The sequence below is a fragment of the Terrapene carolina genome, unplaced genomic scaffold (assembly GCF_002925995.2).
Source record: "Terrapene carolina triunguis isolate 2854851 unplaced genomic scaffold, T_m_triunguis-2.0 Scaffold68, whole genome shotgun sequence".
Classification (NCBI taxonomy): domain Eukaryota; kingdom Metazoa; phylum Chordata; order Testudines; family Emydidae; genus Terrapene; species Terrapene triunguis.
The window spans coordinates 26,194,994-26,217,004 of NW_020664419.1; the positions used below are offsets into that span (position 1 = coordinate 26,194,994).

The window sequence follows — 22,011 nt, forward strand, 5'->3', positions numbered from 1 at the left end:
TGAGGTAAGTGGGATACCGAGCAGGGTGCAACAGGGGAGGCCTCCTGATCCCTACTGAGAAAGTAGGGCAATCAGCTAGTTATCTTAGGTGTCTGTACATGAATGCAAGAAGCCTGGGAAACAAGCAGGAAGAATTGGAAGCACTGTCATAGATGGGTATAAACTGTTCAGGAAGGACAGGCAGAGGAGAAAAGGTGGAGGAGTTGCACTGTATTTAAAAGAGCAGTATGATTGCTCAGAACTCCAGTATGAAACTGGAGAAAAGCCTGTTGAGTCTTTGGGTTAAGTTTAGAGGTGAGAGCAAACAAGGGTGGTGGTGTTGTGGGCATCCACTGTAGACCACCAGACCAGGAGGATGAGGTAGACAATACTTTCTTCAGACAACTATCAGAAATTTCCAGATCACAGGCCCTGGTTCTCAAGGGGGATTTCAATCAACCTGATATCTGCTGGGAGAGCAATACAGGAAGTTTTTGGAGAGTGTTGGGGACAACTTCCTGGTTCAAGTGTTGGAGGAACCAACTAGGGGCCATGCTCCTCTTGACCTGCTGCTAACAAACAGGGAAGAATTGGTAGGGGAAGTAGAAGTGGGTGGCAACCTGGGCAGCAGAGGCCATGAGATGGTTGAGTTCAGGATCCTGACAAAAAGAAGAAAGGATAGCAGCAGAATATGGACCCTGGACTTCAGAAAAGCAGACTTTGACTCCCTCAGAGAACTGATGGGAAGGATCCCCTGGGAGGCTAATAAGAGGGAGAAAGGAGCCCAGGAGAGCTGGCTGTATTTTAAAGAAGCCTTATTGAGAGTGCAGGAACAAACCATCCCAATGTTCACAAAGAATAGTAAATATGGCAGGTGACTAGCTTGGCGCAAGAGAGAAATCTTTGGTGAGCTTAAACACAAAAAGGAAGCTTACAAGAAGTGGAAACTTGGTCAGATGACTAGGGAGGAGTATAAAAATATTGCTCGAGCATACAGGGGTGTAATCAGGAAGGCCAAAGCACAATTGGAGTTGCAGCTAGCAGGTGATGTGAAAGGTAACAAGAAGGGTTTCTACAGGTATGTTAGCAACAAGAAGGTGGTCATGGAAATTGTGGGCCCCTTACTGAATGAGGGAGGCAACCTAGTGACCGATGTGGAAAAAGCTGAAGTACTCAGTGCCTTTTTTTGCCTGGGTCTTCATAGACAAGGTCAGCTCCCAGACTGCTGCACTGGGCAGCACAATATGGGGAAGAGGGGAGCAGCCCTCAGTGGTGAAAGAACAGGATAAGGACTATTTAGAAAAGCTGGACATGCACACGTCCATGGGGCCGAATGCAGTGCATCTGAGGGTGCTGGCTGATGTGATTGCAGAGCTATTGGCCGTTATCTTTGAAAACTCCTGGTGATCGAGGGAGGTCCCGGATGATTGGAAAAAGGCAAATATAGTGCCCATCTTTTTTTAAAAAAAAAAAAAAAAAAAGGGAAGAAGGAGAATCCAGGGAACTACAGACCAGTCAGCTTCACCTCAGTCCCTGGAAAAATCATGGAGCAGGTCCTCAAGGAATCCATTTTGAAGCACTTAGAGGAGAGGAAGGTGATCAGGAACAGTCAATATGGATTCACCAAGGACAAGTTATGCTTGACCAACCTGATTGCCTTCTATGATGAGAACTGGTTCTGTGGATATGGGGAAAGTGGTGGACGTGATTTACCTTGACTTTAGCAAAGCTTTTGATACGGTCTCCCACAGTATTCTTGCCAGCAAGTTAAAGAAGTATGGATTGGACGAATGGATTATAAAGTGGATATAAAGCTGGCTAGACGATCACTACCCGTTGAGCCTGACTAACACCTCGATGTCTTGTTGGCAGCTGGTATCAAGCAGAGTGCCCCAGGGCTCTGTCCTGGGGCTGGTTTGTTCAACATCTTCATTAATGATCAGGATGATGGATGGATTGTACCCTCAGCAAGTTTGCAGATGACACTAAGCTGGGGGGAGTGGTATATATGCTGGAGTGTAGGGATAGGGTCCAGAGTGACCTAGACAAAATGGAGGATTGGACCAAAAGAAATCTGATGGGGTTCAACAAGGACAAGTGCAGAGTCCTGCACTTAGGACGGAAGAATCCCATGCACTGCTACAGGCTGGGGACCGACTGGCTGAGCGGCAGTTCTGCAGAAAAGGACCTGGGGATTACAGTGGATGAGAAGCTGGATATGAGTCAACAGTGTGCCCTTGTAGCCAAGAAGGCTAATGGCATATTGGGCTGCATTAGTAGGAGCATTGCCAGCAGATTGAGGGAAGTGATTATTCCCCTCTATTCAGCACTGGTCAGGCCACATCTGGAGTATTGTGTCCAGTTTTTGGCCCCCCCGCTATGGAAAGGATGTGGACAAATTGGAGAGAGTCCAGCAGAGGGCATTGAAAATTATTAGGGGACTGGAACACATGACTTATGAGGACAGGCTGAAGGACCTGGGCTTATTTAGTCTGCAAAAGAGAAGAGTGGGGGGGGGGGAGGATTTGATAACCGCCTTCAACTACCTGAAGAGGGGTTCCAAAAACGATGGAGCTAGGCTGTTCAGTGGTGGCAGATGACAGAACAAGGAGCAATGGTCTCAAGTTGCAGTGGTGGAGGTCTAGTTTTGATATTAGGAAACACTATTTCACTAGGAGGGTGGTGAAGCACTGGAATGGGTTACCTAAGGAGGTGGTAGAATCTCCATCCTTAAAGGTTTTGAAGGCCTGGCTTGACAAAGCCCTGTTTGGGGTGATTTAGTTGGTGTTGGTCCTGCTTTGAGCAGGGGGTTGGACTAGATGACCTCCTGAGGTCTCTTCCAACCCTAATTTTCTATGATTCCTAATTGCTATTACTGCTTCCAGAAGGGTCTCCAAACATCTGAACCAACAGTCTTCTTTAAAGAAAAGGTGTACTTACACCCTCATCTAAGTTTTCTCTCTAAGGTGGATTCAGATTTTCATATCTATCAATTTACTTGCCTGTATCCTAAACCACAGCTATGCCTATTGGACATTAGACAATCACTGGTTTTTTTTACCTGGACAGGACCAAACCATTTCAGCTGTCAATCCAGCTGTTCGTGGCCAAAGCGGACAGAATGAAAGGTCCTGCACAGAGAATTAAATTTTGTGTAACTTGTTGTATCTGCACATATTATAATCCGACAGGTGTCTCTCTTCAAGACAAACTGACTGCCCATTCCACAGGATTGTAAGCATCCTTAATGGCATTCCTAGTGCAGAACCCTATCCCGGACTCTTGCAAAGCAGCAACCTGGTCATCTGTGTTTAATTTCTCTTCCCATTATACCATCAGTCAGTATTCAAAAGATAATGCCAATTTTGGTCAACCAGTACTGCAGTCTGTATGAACAGGAACTCTGGTCCCTCTGCCTTTTTAACTGCTTGGGAGTCACTAAGAGTGGAATGCACATATGCAATCACTCAAAAAAACCCTGTTTCTAACCTTTTGTAATGTTTTTTCTTCAAGATCTGTTGCACACGTCCATTCCATGACCTGCCCTCCTACCCGTCTCCATTGAAGTTTCCAGAAAGAATCAACTGAGGAGGCTCGAGGTCAGCTGGGCCCTTTATACCAACACCAGCAGCGTGTGGCGGGCGCTTGAGCTGCCCCGACAAGTACCACTGAGGAAAAGAATTTCTGGTGACTGTGGGATGTGTGTGCACACGCCAAGGGTATTTTGGATCGGCGGGCAGCGATCGATCTAGTGGGGTCAATTTATCGTGTCTAGTCTAGATGCGATAAATCGACCCCCGAGCGCTCTCCCGTTGATTCCTGTACTCCGCCACTGAGAGAGGCACAGGCAGAGTCAACTCACCGCAGTGAAAACACCACGGTGAGTAGATCTAAGTACGTCGACTTCAGCTACGTTATTCACGTAGCTGAAGTTGCCTAACTTAGATCAGTTCCCCCCCCCTCCTAGTGTAGACCAGGCCCAAGAGTGGAATGGACATGGGCAACACATCTAAGAACAACAATTATTAAACGGTAGTAGTAATTTTTTCCATTTCAGAAGTAGATTTTAAGAGCTATTTCACAGTGGTGAAGATACGGGCCTTACAAATGAATTCAGGAAGGTGGAATCTTACATAGAAGGTAATGAAGGGATAAAGATGATTGTTTAATAGGCAACAAATGGGATATGGGGGCAATAATGCTGGCTGAGCAGAAGAGACAGAAGGCAACATGAAGCTTTACTAAGGAAAATAAGTAGAGAAGTAGATTTATATATAAGGCTTGAAATAAGCGACCAGCAATGACAACTTGATGCAATAGCAGATGGTAGGCAGTGGACGAAATCAGGGAGGGGTGGGGGATGCAATCAAACCACATAATGGAGATTTTAACAAGTGCATTTTGTATGGAATGAAGAGTGCCTGGGTATGTTTGGGAAGCCAGAGACGAGGGTGTTTCTCATAGGTGAGGCAGGATATGAGGGCCTGAATGAGAGATTTTGCTGTGGAGGCAGAAGAAAAGGAGGAATCTTGTACATGTAGAGGCATAAGAATGATTTGAATATGGCTTGAAAGTGTGGAGCAAAGAAGAGGAGGGAGTCACAAATATCCATCAGTCCCGAGCTATGTGGAAAGTTTATGGTGTTGCTGACAGTAATAGGGAAGGAAGAAAATGGAGAAAGCTTGAGAGGAAAGGTCAGGAGTTTGGTTTTGCTAGTATTCATTTTAGTTGACAATAAGACCTCAAACAGATGTTAAAGAGACAAGCTAAGATTCATGATTGAAAGAGAGAGATTGCTGGTGGAGAGAAATTTGTGAATCATCAACATAGATATGATACTTGCAGCCATTTAAGCATGAGAACTCCCAGCTACAGATGGTAGCCTTCCAGGGTTTGGGTTCTAGGGCACACTACCTATGCCAATAAACTCAGCCTACAAGGTTTAAAAATTGGCTCTCTAAAAGATTATAAATTTTAATTGGTGACTCAAGTAATTTTAAATAAAATCTCATTACATCTAATAGGAGTGATGTCTTTTTTTTTTTTTTTAATTGCTTTGAGTAGGAAAGACTCAACTCATTCAGTAAAACCATTAAGTGGCAGATAGGGGAAAAAATAATCCTTGTTGTCTGTTTCATAAAGAGTAATGCAAAACTTTTGCAGAAAGAAGTGACTTTGGGATTTTTTGAATATACAACATCTTTTTAAATGTTCACATAACTAAGAAATATTAAGGCTGCGTCAGTCATTTCAAGCAGAGGTACATAAGGCATTGTGACAAGGTTGGGACTCACCACCCAGCGCCTCCTGCTGGCTGTCTCCCGGAATTAGCTCAATCCAGTGGAGCGCCCTCTCCTGGTGGTGTCCCACCCGTTGCTTTGCCCTTGGTTGGCATCTGAGCCTGCATCGCTCTCCAGCTCGCAGCGTCCTCTTCCGGACCACTGCCCTCCGACAGTGCCCCTTAGTCCATCTAGCTATGGGCTAGAGCTCCCTTCTGATCCCTGAGCCTGGCCAGCACTGTGCTGCGCTGTCCGTGGTGCTAGTCTCCCAGCTCTGGAGACGGACCTTCTCCTGTCGAAGGCCTTGGACAGACTGACTCTCCTCTCTGTGAACAGCCTTTTTATAGGACTGAGCCTGGCCCTGATTGACTGTCTCCAATCTGGGCCCCGACTGGCTCCCAATAAGCCCTTCTCTGATTGGCTGCCTGGCTGCGCAGGCGCACTGGCCTGCTGCAGCCCACACTCTCAGCAGGGCCGGCTCCAGGCACCCAAGCTGGTGCTTGGGGCGGCACCTGGAGGGGGGCGGCGCGGCGGCCGCCGGGGAGAGCGGGGCCACAGCAGGGCTCGCCGCCCTCCCCCCGGCGCTCTGGCCGCCCTCCCCTGGCCGCCGGGGGGAGAGCGGCGAGCCCCTGCTGGGGCTCGCCGCCCTGCGCTCTGGCCACCGGGGGGAAGAGCCGAGCCCCAGCCGGGGCTCGCTGCCCTGCCCCCGGCGCTCGGGCCCCCCCCCCCCGCGGGGGGCGGCCGGAGGCTTTTTCGCCTGGGGCGGCGAAAAAGCCAGAGCCGGCCCTGACTCTCAGGGAGTGGGGCAGCCGCCCCACTACAGGCATCATTTTCTTACTCCCAGTTCTGGAGAACATATGGATATTTCTGTTTTAACTATGACTCTCCCTATCCCTAAAAGCTGAAAACCTAAAAAAAAATAAAAAAATCCATCATTATCCAGATAATATTAAAAATGACATTTTAGGACGCATTTATGAAACTTCTTGGAAGCTGTGTACAGGAAGTAAACACAAAGCTCCAACAGGAACACAGCTATGTTCTTAAAAAAAGCAACAACACTAGCTTGTGGTGACAGAAACCTCATGATTTAACAATACAGACGCTCCCCGATTTACGCAAGCATTCCGTTCCGGAATGCCTTGCATAACTTGAATTTTGCGTAAGTCAGAAACGTGTACCTGACAATTGCGCCCAAAAAACCCTCCTATTTCTAGCTTTCGGAACTTTTTCCGTAAGTGCAGATTTGCGTAAGTTGGGTTTGCGTAACCCGGGGGGCATCTGTAGACATGAATATGCTATAAGCAGTCACAGTTAGAGAGGCACTTGCATTGTCTCCTCAGAGTCACCATCCTCTAATAATTTGTATTCTGTACTTTTGGTTTTTCTTATGATTTTTGCGGTGGAAGTTTTCAAAGATTGACTAGAATGTAAAAATTGCGTATATTTATATGTGGAACCTAAATCAATAAATCTAATCACTTGGCCATAATGTAGGATTTTCATCCTCACTTTCTGCCCGCAGTGAGAAGCAGCAAGAGACTGTCTTGCATATAATTAAATCCTGAAGTTCTAGGTTTCCTGACAGGCATTGTTATGCATCTCTTGTCATTAAATATTTTTCATACTTTTTTGTTTTCACAACTTTTCATGCATTTTATAGATAAACACAGAATTCGTACAGGAAAATAATGAAAGTGCTTATGGCTGGATAGACGTTCAGTGGCTTTAGAGTGGATTGTATTTGGTTTAGTTGGATATACGGTGGTGGATATGCTCTCTTGGAAACAGTTTTCCAGAGAACCTATCTATAAAGTTGTACAGTATGACTGGAAATGGAAATAACATTTTTTAAATTTAAGATTAAATTCCAGCATCAGAAAGTGAAACATTGCTGTTTGGGTTACTACTAATTATCACCTTTTAATTAACATCAGTATATGTAGAGCCTACATCAAGTCTCTCTCTTGTGCATATTAATATACAACATGTATGGTAAGAAATAACAGTGGGTAAATATACCAGGAAACTACCTTATCACACCAAATATCTATTTTTCTTAGACATCTGTATGGATTCTCATTATGCAATATCTTTTTAATTCCTCAGAAATATTGTGTAATTCTGATTTTACTTGTATTTTGATAAATATTAACAACTTCGTATTAATTTGCTTGTATATACTAATGAATATTTATTAAGTGTTGTTGACGTATCATGAAATTGATTTTTTTTTTTTTTTGACAGATGAATTACGGAAGTTGAGTTGGTCTGGAATTCCTAAACAAGTTCGCCCGATCACGTGGAAGCTTCTTTCAGTAAGTTCTGTTTCTGGCAATAATTGCTTTGTTTCTGTCACTGAAGAATTTTGCTTGAGTTATAGCCTATTAGTGATACTCCAAAACATTGGGTTGTGTTACTGAATGGTAAAAGCAAAGAACAAAGTTCCATTATTTGTTCAGTTTCAAGCGTGGTTTGTCAAATTAGGAGAAAATGACAATAAGTAGTAAATAACTGGTGTACCTTAATTTTTTTGTTTAAATGTGTGTATTCAAAATCATGTTAGCCTCCCACAAAAAGTATGATGTATTCCAGCTAAGAGTGTTTAGTTAGCCAAGTGTGAACTTGAAAATCTGTTGTCATAAATATGTGTGTTAACTATTTTCTATCTGTACATGATGGAGGGGTGGGGGGAGTTGTAAAGCCACCAGCATTGAAAAGACTCAAAGTGCTTATACTGTAGAATATGTAGAAGAGACTTTATCAGCAAATCTTCATGAATTTAAGCTCTGTTTAACATTCTGAGCTATGCACACAACAGTTTAGCACTGTTGACTTTTTCAGGGAAGGCTTAGACAGCTTTCTTTTTTGAAAAAATAAATCATCAGGGAATACTAAGTGTTCACTTCAGATTGGGTCTGATTTCCAGTGTTTGAAAGACTCTCTCTTGCTAATGAGTCCTAATAAATTTGTTGTGTAGTGCTTTCTAATTCTAAATGCATATGCAGTTTTTTAACAGTGAATATTTATTTATTAAATATTCTCTTGCAATTAAAATTAAGCACAGTGTGCAATCACTTTTATTTTAAAATTCAAATTTGAAGTCAGAGTTTGAGCTGAGTAATGTAGTTTCTCTTGAAACCAAGGTCATGTCTACACATAGGAAAGTTAAACTGCGAGATTGTTTACGTGGGGAGTTTAATCTGCAGCATTTTGAGTTAATTCACTTTGAAAATGCTTGCATACAAATGCGGGAATTCATTTTAGTACACTGACTCTGCATTTAACATGAACTCTGGAGTCCTCTTTCAAAGTAAATTAACGTTGCTATGAAGCGAGTTAGTCCGGACTATTGTTTGTATTCACGCAATGCTGCTGCGAGCTACTTTGGCAGTCTTCCAATGGCTATCAGAAACTGATTTGTGAGTGACTATTAGTGATGTATCTGTTTTCTTGCGTGCCCTGCTCTCCTCTGAGGTCAAGTTGAATGGATGCCGCCACCCCTGCTTATAAGATGGTGCACAGTTGATCACCTGTGATAATGCTCCGGAAGGCCCTACAACATGTTTTGAGCAACTGCTTGGCGCTGTGCTGAGACCCTGGACCTTATAGCCATTTGGGGAGAAGCTTTGGTGCACGAAGCTCCAGTGGCCAGCCAACAGAACAAAGACCTTTTTGTGGATATTACTGGGCAGATGTCCACAAAGAGCCATGGGATACTGAACAGTGCTGGATAAAAAGCAAACACCTGCATTGAAGGTGCACCTACTTTAAAACCAGGGACAACAGCAAGAAATCTGGCAGGGGATGTGTAACTTGTCCATTTTTTGAGGAGCTGCACAGGATTTTACATAACTATGTGATCACTCAAAACCAGGCAACTTGAGGAGCCTGCTTGCCACTGCTTCACCACCCCCGCACTTCCCTGAATATGACCACCAAGACTTATTGGAGGATAAGCATGAGAAGGCCAGTAAAGAGATCTCTGGAAAGCCAGAATCTGTTTGCGACTGATGCTGGCTAGGGAGAAGGCAAACCTGATTCCTGCCCTGCTGTACTCAATCCTGAATCCCAGCAACTCAGACTAGGATTGAGGAGGCTGATCGTATGGAGGGAACTGTGGCACGTGAGGGTTTTTAAAAGGTAAATTATTAAATAATTTAAAGTTTTAATTTGCTGCGGCTGTTGCGCTATACTGCCATGCTAAATTCTGTTCCAGATGACTCATAGCCGTACTCGTTGTAGGTAGATGTGGGCTAGAAGTTGACACTACATTTCATTTTAGACTACTTGCTCCATTGGAACAACAAGACCTAATTTTGTCCTCTGTTAGGGTCCATATGGCGGCAAATTCAGCTTTCCACCCATAGGTAAATGGCTGTCTGTTTTATTGAACTCTATCTGTAGTCATTTCTTTAATGACCTGGAGAGATTATACCCCCATCTATGGCAGCCACTCCTTCCTTGGGACCTCAACTTGGTGTTGGCAAGGCTAACAGGACCTCCATTTGAACTGCTGGCAATGTGCTCTACATATCCTGGAAGGTGGCTTTCCTGGTGGCCGTTACTTCTGCCAGAAGGATCTCGGAGATCCAAGCCCTTACGTCGGAACCACTTTATATGGTCGTCTTCAAGGACAAGGTTCAATTGCGGCCACATTTGCCATTCTTTCCAGAGGCAATATTGCAATTCCATAGTAACCCGGATATCTTCCTACCGGTTCTATCCGAAGCCGCATGCCACTCGCTGGATGTCAGATGTGCACTAGCCTTCTACATAGAAAGGACTAAGTCATTTTGGAAATGCCACTGCAGACAGAATGAAAGGCCTTCCAGTCTGAGCCCAGATAATTTCTTCATGAATCACTTCCTGTATCCACACATGCTACAACCTGGCAAAGGTCCCAGCTTCTCTTGCCCTGACAGCTCACTCTACAATGGCTCAAGATTCTTTGGTGGCATTTGTAGCTCAAGTTTCTGTACAGAAAATGTTTAGAGCAGCAACGTAGTCATCATTCCACACCTTTTCATCTCATTACATCATCAGCATCATCCAACACGGTCGAAACGATGCTGGATTTGGCCAAGCTGTGTTACAATCAGCATGTCAATAAACTCCAAACTCTCCACCTGCACTACTGCTTGGGAGTCACCAACACTGAAATGGACATGAGCAAGCACTCGAAGAAGAAAAAAATGGTTACTAACCTTCTGTAACTGTTGTTCTTTGAGATGTGTTGCTCATGTTCATTCCAACCCCCCCACCCCCACTTGTCCTTCTGTCAGAGTTAGCCGGCAAGAAGGAACTGAGGGGGCTATGGTCGGCGGGCCCCTTTTTACTGGTGCTATGAGCACGTCACCCTAGGGGGCACCAGAGCTGACCCAACTGATGCCACTGAGGGGAAAAACTTACCGGCGGCGGTGCTCGGGGTGAGCACACACCTACAGTGGAATGGACATGAGCAACACATCTCGAAGAACAGTTATGGAAGGTTAGTAACCATTTTTCCACCCTCCCCTCCTTGGATTAACAGCTGGATGTACAGCTTCTCAATTTCAAGCCTGAGACTCAAAATGAGAGTAATAGATGTCCCTGACAACATTGCCCCAGCTGTTCGCATTTTGCATCGGACACCTTGCTGGCTGCTGAAACCACTTCTGCACTTCAACCTCCCATATGCTGCTAAGGCTTCTCCTTTATTTTCACACATATTATGCAAAATACATTCTGTCCAAGCTATCTGCGACTGGCTTCATTAACCAGGGAAACAAAGGATAAACCAGGTCTCCCAGGATAACCAGAGCAATATCCACACCATTAATGTCCATAGAGTTTCCTGGGGGCAAACAGTCCATTAATCTAAATATAGCTGTGTTCCGAAAGGTCCTAGCATCATGGACCTTTTCAGACCACCTAGTATTTGTCTGTAAAGCTGCCTTAGTGGTTGACAAGCCCTTCAAGCACCATGAGGAAATACCCCTTTCTGTTTATTAATTCTGAGCTATGGTGGGGCAAAGAATAGGCACATAGTTCCCATCAATTGCCCCAATACAATTTGGGAACCCCATGCATGCAAAACCATCAATGACCTCCTGAGCATTACTGGGTAATAAAGCTTAGTACAACAGTACCTTTTCCATGGCATCACACACCTGCATGACAATGGTCCCGACCATAGATCTTCCCATGCATAATTGGTTTGCTATGGATTGGTAACATTTGGCCAGAGGGCAATTGTGATCTGCTTGTCCATGGGTATGGGACGTCACAAGTTGGTAAACTGCCATGGTAACTCTGGGGTTAGTTCTGCAGAGGGCTCCCAAATAGTTGCTTTCGCCATCATGAAGTTCTGTTGCCACTGTTGGTCATCCCAGTTCTATCAAACAATCTTTTTCCCACCAATATATTCTGAAGACCCTCCTGCTGTTGGAGGAACTGCTGCTACATCTGCTTAGTGGTGTGGCAGCCAAAGTCCATGCCAAATTCATCTGGCTTTGAGTGCTGAAATACATCCCAAGCAGCCTCTGTGCGTTTGAGCTTGACAGCATAGCGACATGGAGACTTGTTAGATCCATATTGGCCGACGGCAATTTGAAAATGGCGTTAGCCCACCCATAAAGGAAGTACGGGGCAGAGCCAGATGAATCATGAGATTTAAGAGTTTGAAATAGCATGGCTTCCACTATGCATCCCACAGTGCACAGCAAGAAAAATCCAAGAATGCCTGACTGCTGAGTGGTGTGCAAATGAGCATGGGATACCCTCAGAGAATGTCATGCTATCAGTTTGCAACAAATGGCTGCCATGAGTACACAATGATACACATTGGCAGAGGGCACACTGTCCCATGTGCACGCTGTTACTGGGACTTGTGTAATGCTCATTTCCTGACTCACAGCAAAAAGTTGGGGCTTTAACTCCCTCCCTCCTTGTAGGCAAGCCCTGAGTTAACTAAAGGGGTGAAGTTCAAATACAGTAGTTAAAGAGCATTAAACCCCTTTGTGGAGACTCTAAAGTGGTCTTAGTTCGCTTTATCTTATACATGAGTTTAATGCGCTTTAACTAATGTGCTTTAATTTCACATCTTTAGTTAATTTGGCTGAACATGCCTCAACAGGGTTAAAGCTCTTCCACCCCGCTGTGTGCCCATGTAGGACCTATTCCAATTGGATTGCCAGGTGCAGTTCTTGTTGGCTCCCTGCTCGCGAACATAGCTTTTGGGTAGTTGGGGGCTTTTTAAAGGCTGTCTTGTTGTGTTCTAATAGCTAAGTAGGGTCTTCCTGGGTCACTTATTTGACAGGAGACCATCAAAGAATGCTTCCGGTAACTTCCCTCATGGAGTTGGTATTTAATCAATGCTCTACTACATTTTTAGGAAGGTGATAAAAAAAACAAAGGTCTTGAGCGTTAATGGTATCAAAAGATCTCATGATACCTCTTCTCATGGTAGGAATGTTAATCTTACTGACCAAATTGTGTCTTCTACTTGTTATTTCCTTTTCATCTAGTGATAAATCCCCCTGCAATATCAATTGGATACTGTAGTCTTCACTTCCTGTTTTAACTACGGTGTAGGGGTGGTGTTACAAAGTATCAAACCGAAGTATACTCACTTCCATTCAGGTCATTTGGAAAGGAAGAACATTAAACAAAGAACTAAACTGAGGAGTGGTAACAATTGTATTTTTGAATTGGTCAGAAGTCTGGTTTTAAAAAATACAAACCATCATATGTTTGGGGGCAGAGAAAGATCCCCTCATCTCGTAAATCTAACATTAAAGGCAAATACGCTAAAAGGCAATTTACAATTAACAAATTGAGACACTTCTCACTAAACCTCTGGCTATGTAATGTTACTGTGTCTGTCTCAAATGTTTTCCATGTTGGAAATAGTTTTGAAGTCAAGAAAATGCTCAGGGACTGTCACTATGATGTCTAATAGAGGTGATGCTTTTTATAAAAATAGACAATCCATTCTTAAAGTTCAATAAAGAAGTTAAGTGCTACATACATAAATAAACAGCAAGCAGAACTATTTTGGCACTCTTCTCTTTGGAATAAAGATAAAATTAATATAGAAATGAATTGTTAAAGAGATTTAAATTGCCACCAGTCTATGCCATGATGATACATTTAGACTTTTAAATGTTTAAAAATAAAACTTAATTTGTAAGGAAACCAGACATGTTCAACTGACAGATAACCACAATCTCTGATATTGAATAACAGCAGAAAGTCTCTACTGCTGAGAAAATATTGGTATTGCTGGGACAACGAAATTAGGTCTATCAGATGAATTGTTTTCTAATGGGACTAACATATCCTACAGAAAATTTTCAACAGTTGAAAATAAATGGGAGGCAGAATTCAATATTTAACTTAACACAAAGCATTGAGACAGGATGTCAAATGTCAGAGAGCCTGCATCTTGAGGCTAAATGCTGATATAATTTAAAATATCTGGAACCAGCTATATGTCTGCATATTTTAAAAGACATGGTCTCAGTGAAATGGGTACCTGTTGTAGGGGTGAAAGATCTGGAGATATCCTGTTTACTTTGATAACCTCCTAAAATAGGATTTTATTTTTTTTAACAATACACCTTTGGGTTCTGTTGTAGTGAGTCACCCTCACCGTGTCCTAGTTTTGTGTTAAAGCCATCCATACTTCATGCCAAGTTACATTTGTAGTGTACTTAAAATGGAGGACTTTACCAAATTGTAATAACATTGCTTGTCTTAAAATAGTGATTCAGTGCTTCCATCACAAAATTGCTATTGCACAAAGAGAAAAATAAATTGAAGTTAATACTGTAATTTTCTGACTGGTGGGGGGGGGAGGAATAATATATAATTGATCAATTCTTAATATTCTACAAAAATGCACGAGATTTTTCTTTATCTTTTTAGTATGTTATCTTTTTTTAAAAAAGAAACAAAACAAACAAAAATCCTAAGAAATAGACTGTTACAAAATGAAGCATAAATATTTGCAATTATAAAGAATAATTTAGTTTGCAACGTGTGTAGGAGTGAACATGAACGTTTAATATGGTAGTGTTGTGCTTAGTATCTTAGTTATATTGTCATTTGCATTTGCTGTGGCTTAATACATTACGATAACAGATTTGAAGATGAAAGTCAGGAGTTTGTTTGTTAAGGACGATCTATGGCTAACGTGATTAACAACTATTTTTAAAAATAACTCATTGGTTAATAAATATGAAAGTGTTCATTAGACTTAAAGATTTTTATCAGTACTGGCAGGAAATGCAGCATTTAATCTCATTTCTGTATACTGGTGAGTGGTGTGAGTTTATACAGTGAACATTTTTATATCAAATTGGTATAAAATTTGCTTTAAGTTTAGAACCATCTCGGTTAAGAATGACATCTTACTGAAGTAATTTTTAAAGCCCCTCTTCTCAATTTGTATGAAATTTGGAACTGATGAAACCGTCTTCTTTGCAATCCAATGAAATACTAGTATTGCTTGTTTGAATTGCAATTGCTTTAATTAGACTTCCTGTATAAAGCATCCAGTATTCATTTTATATGCACCTGAATATTCAAGAAGCATTCCATTTGCTAATTATGGAAACATCTTCTGACATAGGGTTTGTTTTTTAAGAAGGTTTATAAATAACGGCATATTTTTGGTTTTCTTTGATATATAGTGTTGTGTTTACATAAAACACTTAGCTGGAGACCTGAACTATCAGTTTGGATGGAAAGCAGTGTTAGATACTGCATGAAGGGACTGTTGTTACCCTCTGTCTGAGGGGATCTTCTGTGGCACAGCGAGATGAGTTTAAAGTGGCACAAATATGATTTCTCATGAAGCTGCTAATATAAAATCACATAACTCCATCTAGATCGGATCTCACTTCCCAGCAAGAAATGCCGAACTTGAAGGGGCCCATATTTCATGGCAAGGTCGCTGTTAATATTTACTACTTAATCCTAAAGGAGAATCAATTTTTAAAGGAAGTTGTAGCCATAAAAAAGAATTTTAAGGCTTTCATGTTGTTTTGAAATAGTTTAATAAAATCCCTGACATATGTTGAAGGGTTTGAATATATGTTCTGCTCTAAGATGATTTGGACTGCAAGGGCATATGCATATGTACATTTTTTTTTTCTATTTTTAATGAGAAAGAGGTTTTTAAAAATGAATGAAATGAAAGGAATAAAATAAGGGCCACAGTGTGATTGTCAGGTTTGCCAGGTATCCAGTTTTCCATCGAAAAGGGAACTTGACAGTGTCCGTCAGCACTGCTGACCGGACGCTAAAAGCCCGGTTAGCTGCTGTAACCGGCCTCCACCCCCAAGGGGCAGGAACAGCAGCAGGTGCTGCTGGAGCCTGGAGGCGCAGTGGAATACTGAGGAACGGTTCCAGTAGAGAGAGAGGTACCAGCGGCTCCCGCATCCTGCCCCGTCTCTCCTCACTCACCCACCCAACCCATGGAGCACGACTCTCCCTCCCCCACTCTGTCCCAGTCACACCCCCGCCATCCCAGGAGCGCAGCGCTCTCTCCAACATCCTGCCCCACTCACCTCTCCACCCCTAGAGCCCTGCTCAGCTGGCAGGGTGAGAGTGGTGGAGAGAGCAGCGAGCGACGGTGGGGGAGGGGGAGAAGAGGAGTGGTGTGCAGGGCCTCAAGGGAAAGAGGTGGAGCAGGGGGTGGGGAGGTTCTCCCGCTCAGTGTCTGGTTTTCACAAATTAGAAAGTTGGCCACCCTAGGCCACACTGAAATCTGCTAATTTACAAAATCTTTTAGCATTACTATTTTCTGTATGAACTTATTGTGTGGTTTTCTTTTTGGAAGGCAAACATCTGCTCTGCATTTTTGATGAGTAATTACTACTTGTAGAAAAAATATGCTTAAATCGTGTTTTTAAAAATGCACATTCTGAAGTAAGAATGTCTAAAGTTGTATTTTGTGTTCAGTTTGAACTGGAAAAAAAACAAAGGACTGGTTGAAAGATTCTTCATGTGAAGGTACTTGTTCTTGCCCTTCTAACCTTTTCAGATCCATACAGGATTGCACTGTTAACACTGTATGTCAGTGTTTCCCAAACTTGGGATGCCGCTTCTGTAGGGAAAGCCCCTGGCGGGCCGGGCTGTTTTGTTTACCTGCCGCAGGTCTGGCCGATCGCGGCTCCCACTGGCCGCGGTTCGCTGCTCCAGGCCAATGGGAGCTGCGGGAAGTGGCGTGGGCCAAGGGACGTACTGGCCGCCACTTCCAGCAGCTTCCATTGGCCTGGAGCAGTGAACCGCGGCCGGTGGGAGCTGCGATTGGCTGGACCTGCGGACGTGGCAGGTAAACAAATTGACCCGGCCCGCCAGGGGCTTTCCCTACACAAGCGGCGTCCAAGTTTGGGAGACACTGCTGTATGTAATAACTTTACTGCGATATATAATGCAGACATGAACTGTTCTTTTTCAAGGCCTAACTGTTTCCCATCTAGCTGAGTATGATTTTCTGGTCATCTCATCATACTGGGCATCCAAAATTTTGATCATAGAAATTGCTGCAAGCATCAAGCCACCAGAGTGAGGAATATCTGGTAGCAGCTAAATGGAACATCCTCTTACCCCTGTTCCCAAACCCAAGGTGTTTAAAGTAATAAAGAATTCAGTGTTTTGTATACATTTGTTCTAAGTTAATTAGAGAATTTATTTTGGGCTGCAACCTATTTCTGCTTTTAAAAAAAACGGAATAACTATTTTTATCTGAAAAAGTTTGAAATATAAATTTCATATTGAACTGTAGCTTTCATATCCCTGTAAAAATCTGATGATCGAAATGATTTTTTTCCTTATTTTCAGGGGTACCTTCCTGCCAATGTGGACCGAAGAGAAGGCACTTTACAGAGAAAACGAAAGGAGTATTTTGCTTTTATTGAACAATATTATGACTCCAGAAATGATGAAAATCATCAAGACACATACAGACAGGTAGAGTAGCTTATTGAAAACTCTTAACATATGTGAAAAATGAAAAATATTTTCGATAACATATTCCGTATATTCTATATTGCTTTATTACTACTTCATAGATAAGCAGAAGGATATTTTTGTTTAGCCATATGTTCAATAATTTTTTGTGCTTTACCACAATTGCATCTAGCAAAGACTGTTCAGTAATATTGAGCATCTTTAATTGATCTGTAATTTAGAAAATTTAGAAAAATTTTAATTTATTTCTTTGATTGTAAAACATGAAATATCAAGATATTAAATCATTTAGGGCACTTGGTATGCAACATTATCACTTCCTGCACATGAGGGGAAACAGGCTTCAGAAAGCTTCCCCATCTCATGGGGCGGGGAGAATCAGGAGCGGCAGAAGCTCCCTAATGGGGGGGAGGGAACAGCGCGGCCCCTTCCCCCTGTGGCTTCGCTCCCAGGCAGTCCCTTCCCCCCAGGACCCCACACCCCACTCGCATAGCCCTCCCACTCTTACAAGTGATGGGACTCCCCTGTTTCGGCACCACTGGTGGGAGTGGGAGAAGGCAGAGTTTTGAGACTCTGCTCCCCAATGCACCCAGTGGCATAGCTGGGGGGACTGTATGCTCCGACAGATACATGTCATACTTCACATTCTCCCCAGAAGAGCAGGCAGACCTGCTGCCCCTTAACAGGGTTGATCTAGCCATTAACATATTTACTGTAACAGGGTAGATCTGCAACTGTAGGCTTTTTTCTTTCCCCACTGAACACCAGTTTTACAATACAGACCAATTTCTGGTATTAATTCCAGTTCAAATTGGGACCTTCAGCTAACCTCTTTCTTCCCAGTTCAACATTCATTCTTTCAGTTTTTTTCCAGTTGAGTCTTTAGATTATTCCCCAGTGTTCCCAAAGTCGCTTTTCCGAATGCTTTGAAGTGGCACTATAGCATTAGTATAGAGGACTTGAAATTGACTGCTACTTCAACGAAAGTAAAGAAATTAATGGGCAGGGGAGGGGAGAAGAGAAGTTGAGGAGTATGCGCTAAGTGCTTTTAACGTATCCCCATAGGACATGTGATAAATGAAACAATCAAATTCACCAAAAGCTACCAAATGATGATTCTACATGCAGGGTTTCCACAATTTTTGGATGATCAGTGTGTTCTATTTTTACCACTAAAGGATTTGAGATTTTGGGACGCATTGGGGTTGTGGAAGATTGATTAGACACTAGGGGGGCATATGCCCATATGACTAGTTCACAGGAACATAGGATATGTCTACACTCTGGACCTTACAATGGCACAGCTGTACCACTGCAACTGTGCTACTGTAAGGTCTCCTGTGTAGCCGCTTTATGCCGGTGGGAGAGAGCTGTCCTGCTGGCATAATTAAATCACCCCCAACAAGTAGCAGTAGCTATGTTTGGGACATCCTCTTCCACCATGACACAGCGTTGTCCACACCAGCGCTTTTGTCGGTGAAACTGTGTGTCAGGGCTATGTTTTTTCACAACCCTAACCGACAAAAGTGCAGGTGTAGACAAAGCCTTAGGTACCAGAGAAGGCTGTAAAAACCTAGATAAGCTGTCTGTGTCTCATCTTCCCTCTTTCTCTCCTCCCTGCCCCTGCACCCCACCTTGCCAAAAGGACAAACACTGGAAATGTTTTATGAAAGAATTGATTTGGCTATTTTGAAACTTGGTGTCTTATGTTAAAAGAGCAGGAGAAAGATACAAGTACATGTTTTGTTGATGACAGGAGATTGTATTTTAAAATTAAAAAACAGTATGTCAGTTCAGGGCAACTGCATCTCTATATCCCCCTTCTTGGTCCAGCAAGATTACCCACTTTTAGGCTTCTGGCTTATCAGACTTCACCTCTCTTGGGCAGAAATCAACCTCTCTCCCTCCTGACTGGGGTCTTTCCAGGCTACGCTGGTTCCTGCCCACACTGAGTTGCTTAGCAAACCAGATGGGCTAGACGGCTTGCATCTGCACTTTACTTTCTCCTCAGAGGCTATAAACAGCATAATTGCCCAGAGTTACAAAGTACCATGCAGCCCTTTCTAAGGAAGCATATTTATTCTGAAGGTGAAAATATTAAAGAGAAAAACAATGAAAGAACCTACATGCATGCTAAGCTAATAAGCTTACTAGAGATCACACTCAACTCTAACAAGGGCTCTGGCAGGTGATAAGTCCTTCAAACCCCACCAAAATGTTTTTCTGTGGTTACAATAAGCACAGTCATGAATCTGAGGCTGTTTACACTACAGCCTATGTTGGCATAAATTTTGTCGCTCAGGGGTCTGAATAAACCACCCCCGGAGCAACATAAGTTACACCGACACAAGCGCTTGTGTGCACAGCATTCGTGGAGGTGGTTTTATTATGCTGACGGGAGAGCTCTCTCCCGTTGGCATAGTGTCTTCACCACATGTATTTTGGCGGCGCAGTTGCATCGATATAGCTCTGCTTCAGCAGCACTGTATGTGTAGACATGCCCCGAGTCTCTTCTTTATGCAGCTTGGGGCGTTGATCTTCAGATAATCAGCAGACAATGGGTTTCACCTCAGGTCAGAGTTTCAGAAGGTTAGGTCCAGAGTGTGAATTTGTATTCTCTCTAGCATTTCCTAGGAAATCCACTTAATTTCATTTGTCCCAAAAGTTCCTTCTTGTCTGGCACATTGTTTAAAATAGTGATAGAATCGTAGGACTGGAAGGGACCTCGAGAGGTCTTCTAGTTCAGTCCTCTGCACTCAAGGCAGGACTAAGTATTGGATAGGCGTGGAAGTCCCGGGGGGCCTGGCAGGGGTGGGGGTGTGGATAGGGGTCAGGACAGTCCGGGGACAGGGAGCAGGGGAGGTTGGATACGGGGTTGGGGGGCGGTTAGGGGCAGGGGTCCAGGAGGGGGCGGTCAGGGGACAATGAACAGGGGTAGGGTTGGATGGGTCAGGGATTCTGAGGGGGGCAGTCTGGGGGCAAGAAGTGGGAGCGGGCGGATAGGGGGCGGGAGCCAGGCTGTTTGGGGAGGCACAGCCTTCCCTACCCAGCCCTCCTTACAGTTTCGTCACCCTGATGTGGCCCTTGGGCCAAAAAGTTTGCCCACCCCGATCTAGACCATCCATGACAGGTGATTAGAGATTTTGTATGAGCAGGTTAGACAATGACGGAGATTCTACAACCTCCCTAGGCAATTTTATTCCAGTTCTTAACCACCCTGACAATTAAGAAGTTTTTTCATAATGTCCAACCTAAACTGCCCTTGGTGCATTTAAGCGCATTGCTTCTTGTTCTATCCTCTGATGTTAAAGAGAACAATTTTTCTCCCACCTCCTTGTAACAACCTTTTATGTACTTGAAAAACATTATCATGTCTCCCCCCCGCCCCCCACCCCGTCGTCTTTTTTCAGTCTTCCCTCATAGGTCATGTTTTCAGGACCTGTAATCATTTTTGTTGCTCTTCTTTTCAAGCTATTTGGCAGTGCCCCTGATCAGCTATGGCTGGTGGGTGCTGAGCATCCACTGTTTCTCTCCTCTCCCCCCCCACCCCCGTGTGTGTTCCCGCCCTGGATCACACAAGGAGTTGGCACCTATGTCACTGGTGTAGTTTACTCACAAGAGTGGACCTCCGTGAGAAAAATATCCAATGGTTATAGCTGCCTGCTGTGTCCTGCATAATATCTGTGAAGCAAAGGGAGAAAAGTGTCTGCCGGAGTGGAGGGCAGGAGCCGAGTAGCTATCTGCTGAATTTGAGCAGCCAGGTACAAAAGCTATTAGAAGAGCTCAACGTGGAGCTATACGGCTCAGGGAGGCTTTGAAAGACCATTTTAACAGTGAGACAGAATAGTATATGGTGCTGTAATGTGCTCTTTTGTGACTGGTAGGAATCATGTGATGATTGCTGTACATGTCGCAGTTTTACATTGTCAATGCAACTATTAATTTTGTTTGTGAATGATCCTATGAGCTGTGTCACATTGTGCAATAAAGGGTAACTGATTGCTTTCAGAACTGCTGAGCACTTGGCAGCATATGTTGTGAACTAATAAAGATAAACTGTGTTCCAAATAATAGAATTTTATTCCCTAATAAAATCAGTGTTTAAAAAAAAAAACCAAAAAAAAAAAACCCCAACCCATGCAATTGTAAAACAAATACCCCACCACCTCCTTCTCCTTGCTGTTTACAGCAGGGGCTTGTGACTCAAGCTCCTTGCAGGTAGCCATGGTACTGTTGCGGATGGTGGGGTCTCTGCTGAGAATGGCATGCAGCTCTTTGTAAAAGTGGCATATCTGGGACTCAGCATTGAATCGATTGTCTTTCTTGTATGCCTGTCGCAGCTCTTTGGCTTTCATGTGACGCTGCTGATGATCCCTGCTGTAGCCCTTCTCCTGCATCACCATAACAATCTGCTCGTAGATGTCAAAGTTTCTGCCACTGGATCGGATCTGTGCCTGCAGAGCCTCTTCTCTCCCCACGCCCAAGAGATCCAATATCTCCTGTCTGTTATAGGCAGGAGCGTGTCTGGAATGCGTAGCTAGCATGGTCAGCTGGGCTGTTGCACTTAACAATGGAGAGCTGCTAGGTGTGCTCACCAAGCCAGGCAATCAGGAAAACTAATTTCAAAAATTCATTAGACTTTAAAGGGAAGGGGGGGCTTCTGTATGACTCCTGGGCAGTGGTGTTCACAATGGTAACCAAAGCAGTTGGTGTGGGGCATTGTCAAGCTGCTGGAGGATGGGGTTGACCTAAGTAATGCAGTGTCTATAGTCACCCTTTATTGACCTAAGTA

At 43.6% G+C, this 22,011-nt stretch overlaps 1 protein-coding gene across 4 annotated transcripts in view; it reads left to right on the forward strand.

Annotated features, from left to right (window-relative positions):
* TBC1D22A (TBC1 domain family member 22A) overlaps nt 1-22,011 on the forward strand; it is a 441,804-nt gene that overhangs the window by 67,194 nt on the left and 352,599 nt on the right. For all 4 annotated transcript variants that reach the window (XM_024216533.2, XM_024216565.2, XM_024216541.2 and 1 more), the window contains 2 exons: nt 7,506-7,576; nt 17,091-17,219. In XM_024216533.2, the coding sequence (XP_024072301.1) occupies nt 7,506-7,576; nt 17,091-17,219 (200 nt within the window). The remainder of the gene's footprint in view (nt 1-7,505; nt 7,577-17,090; nt 17,220-22,011) is intronic.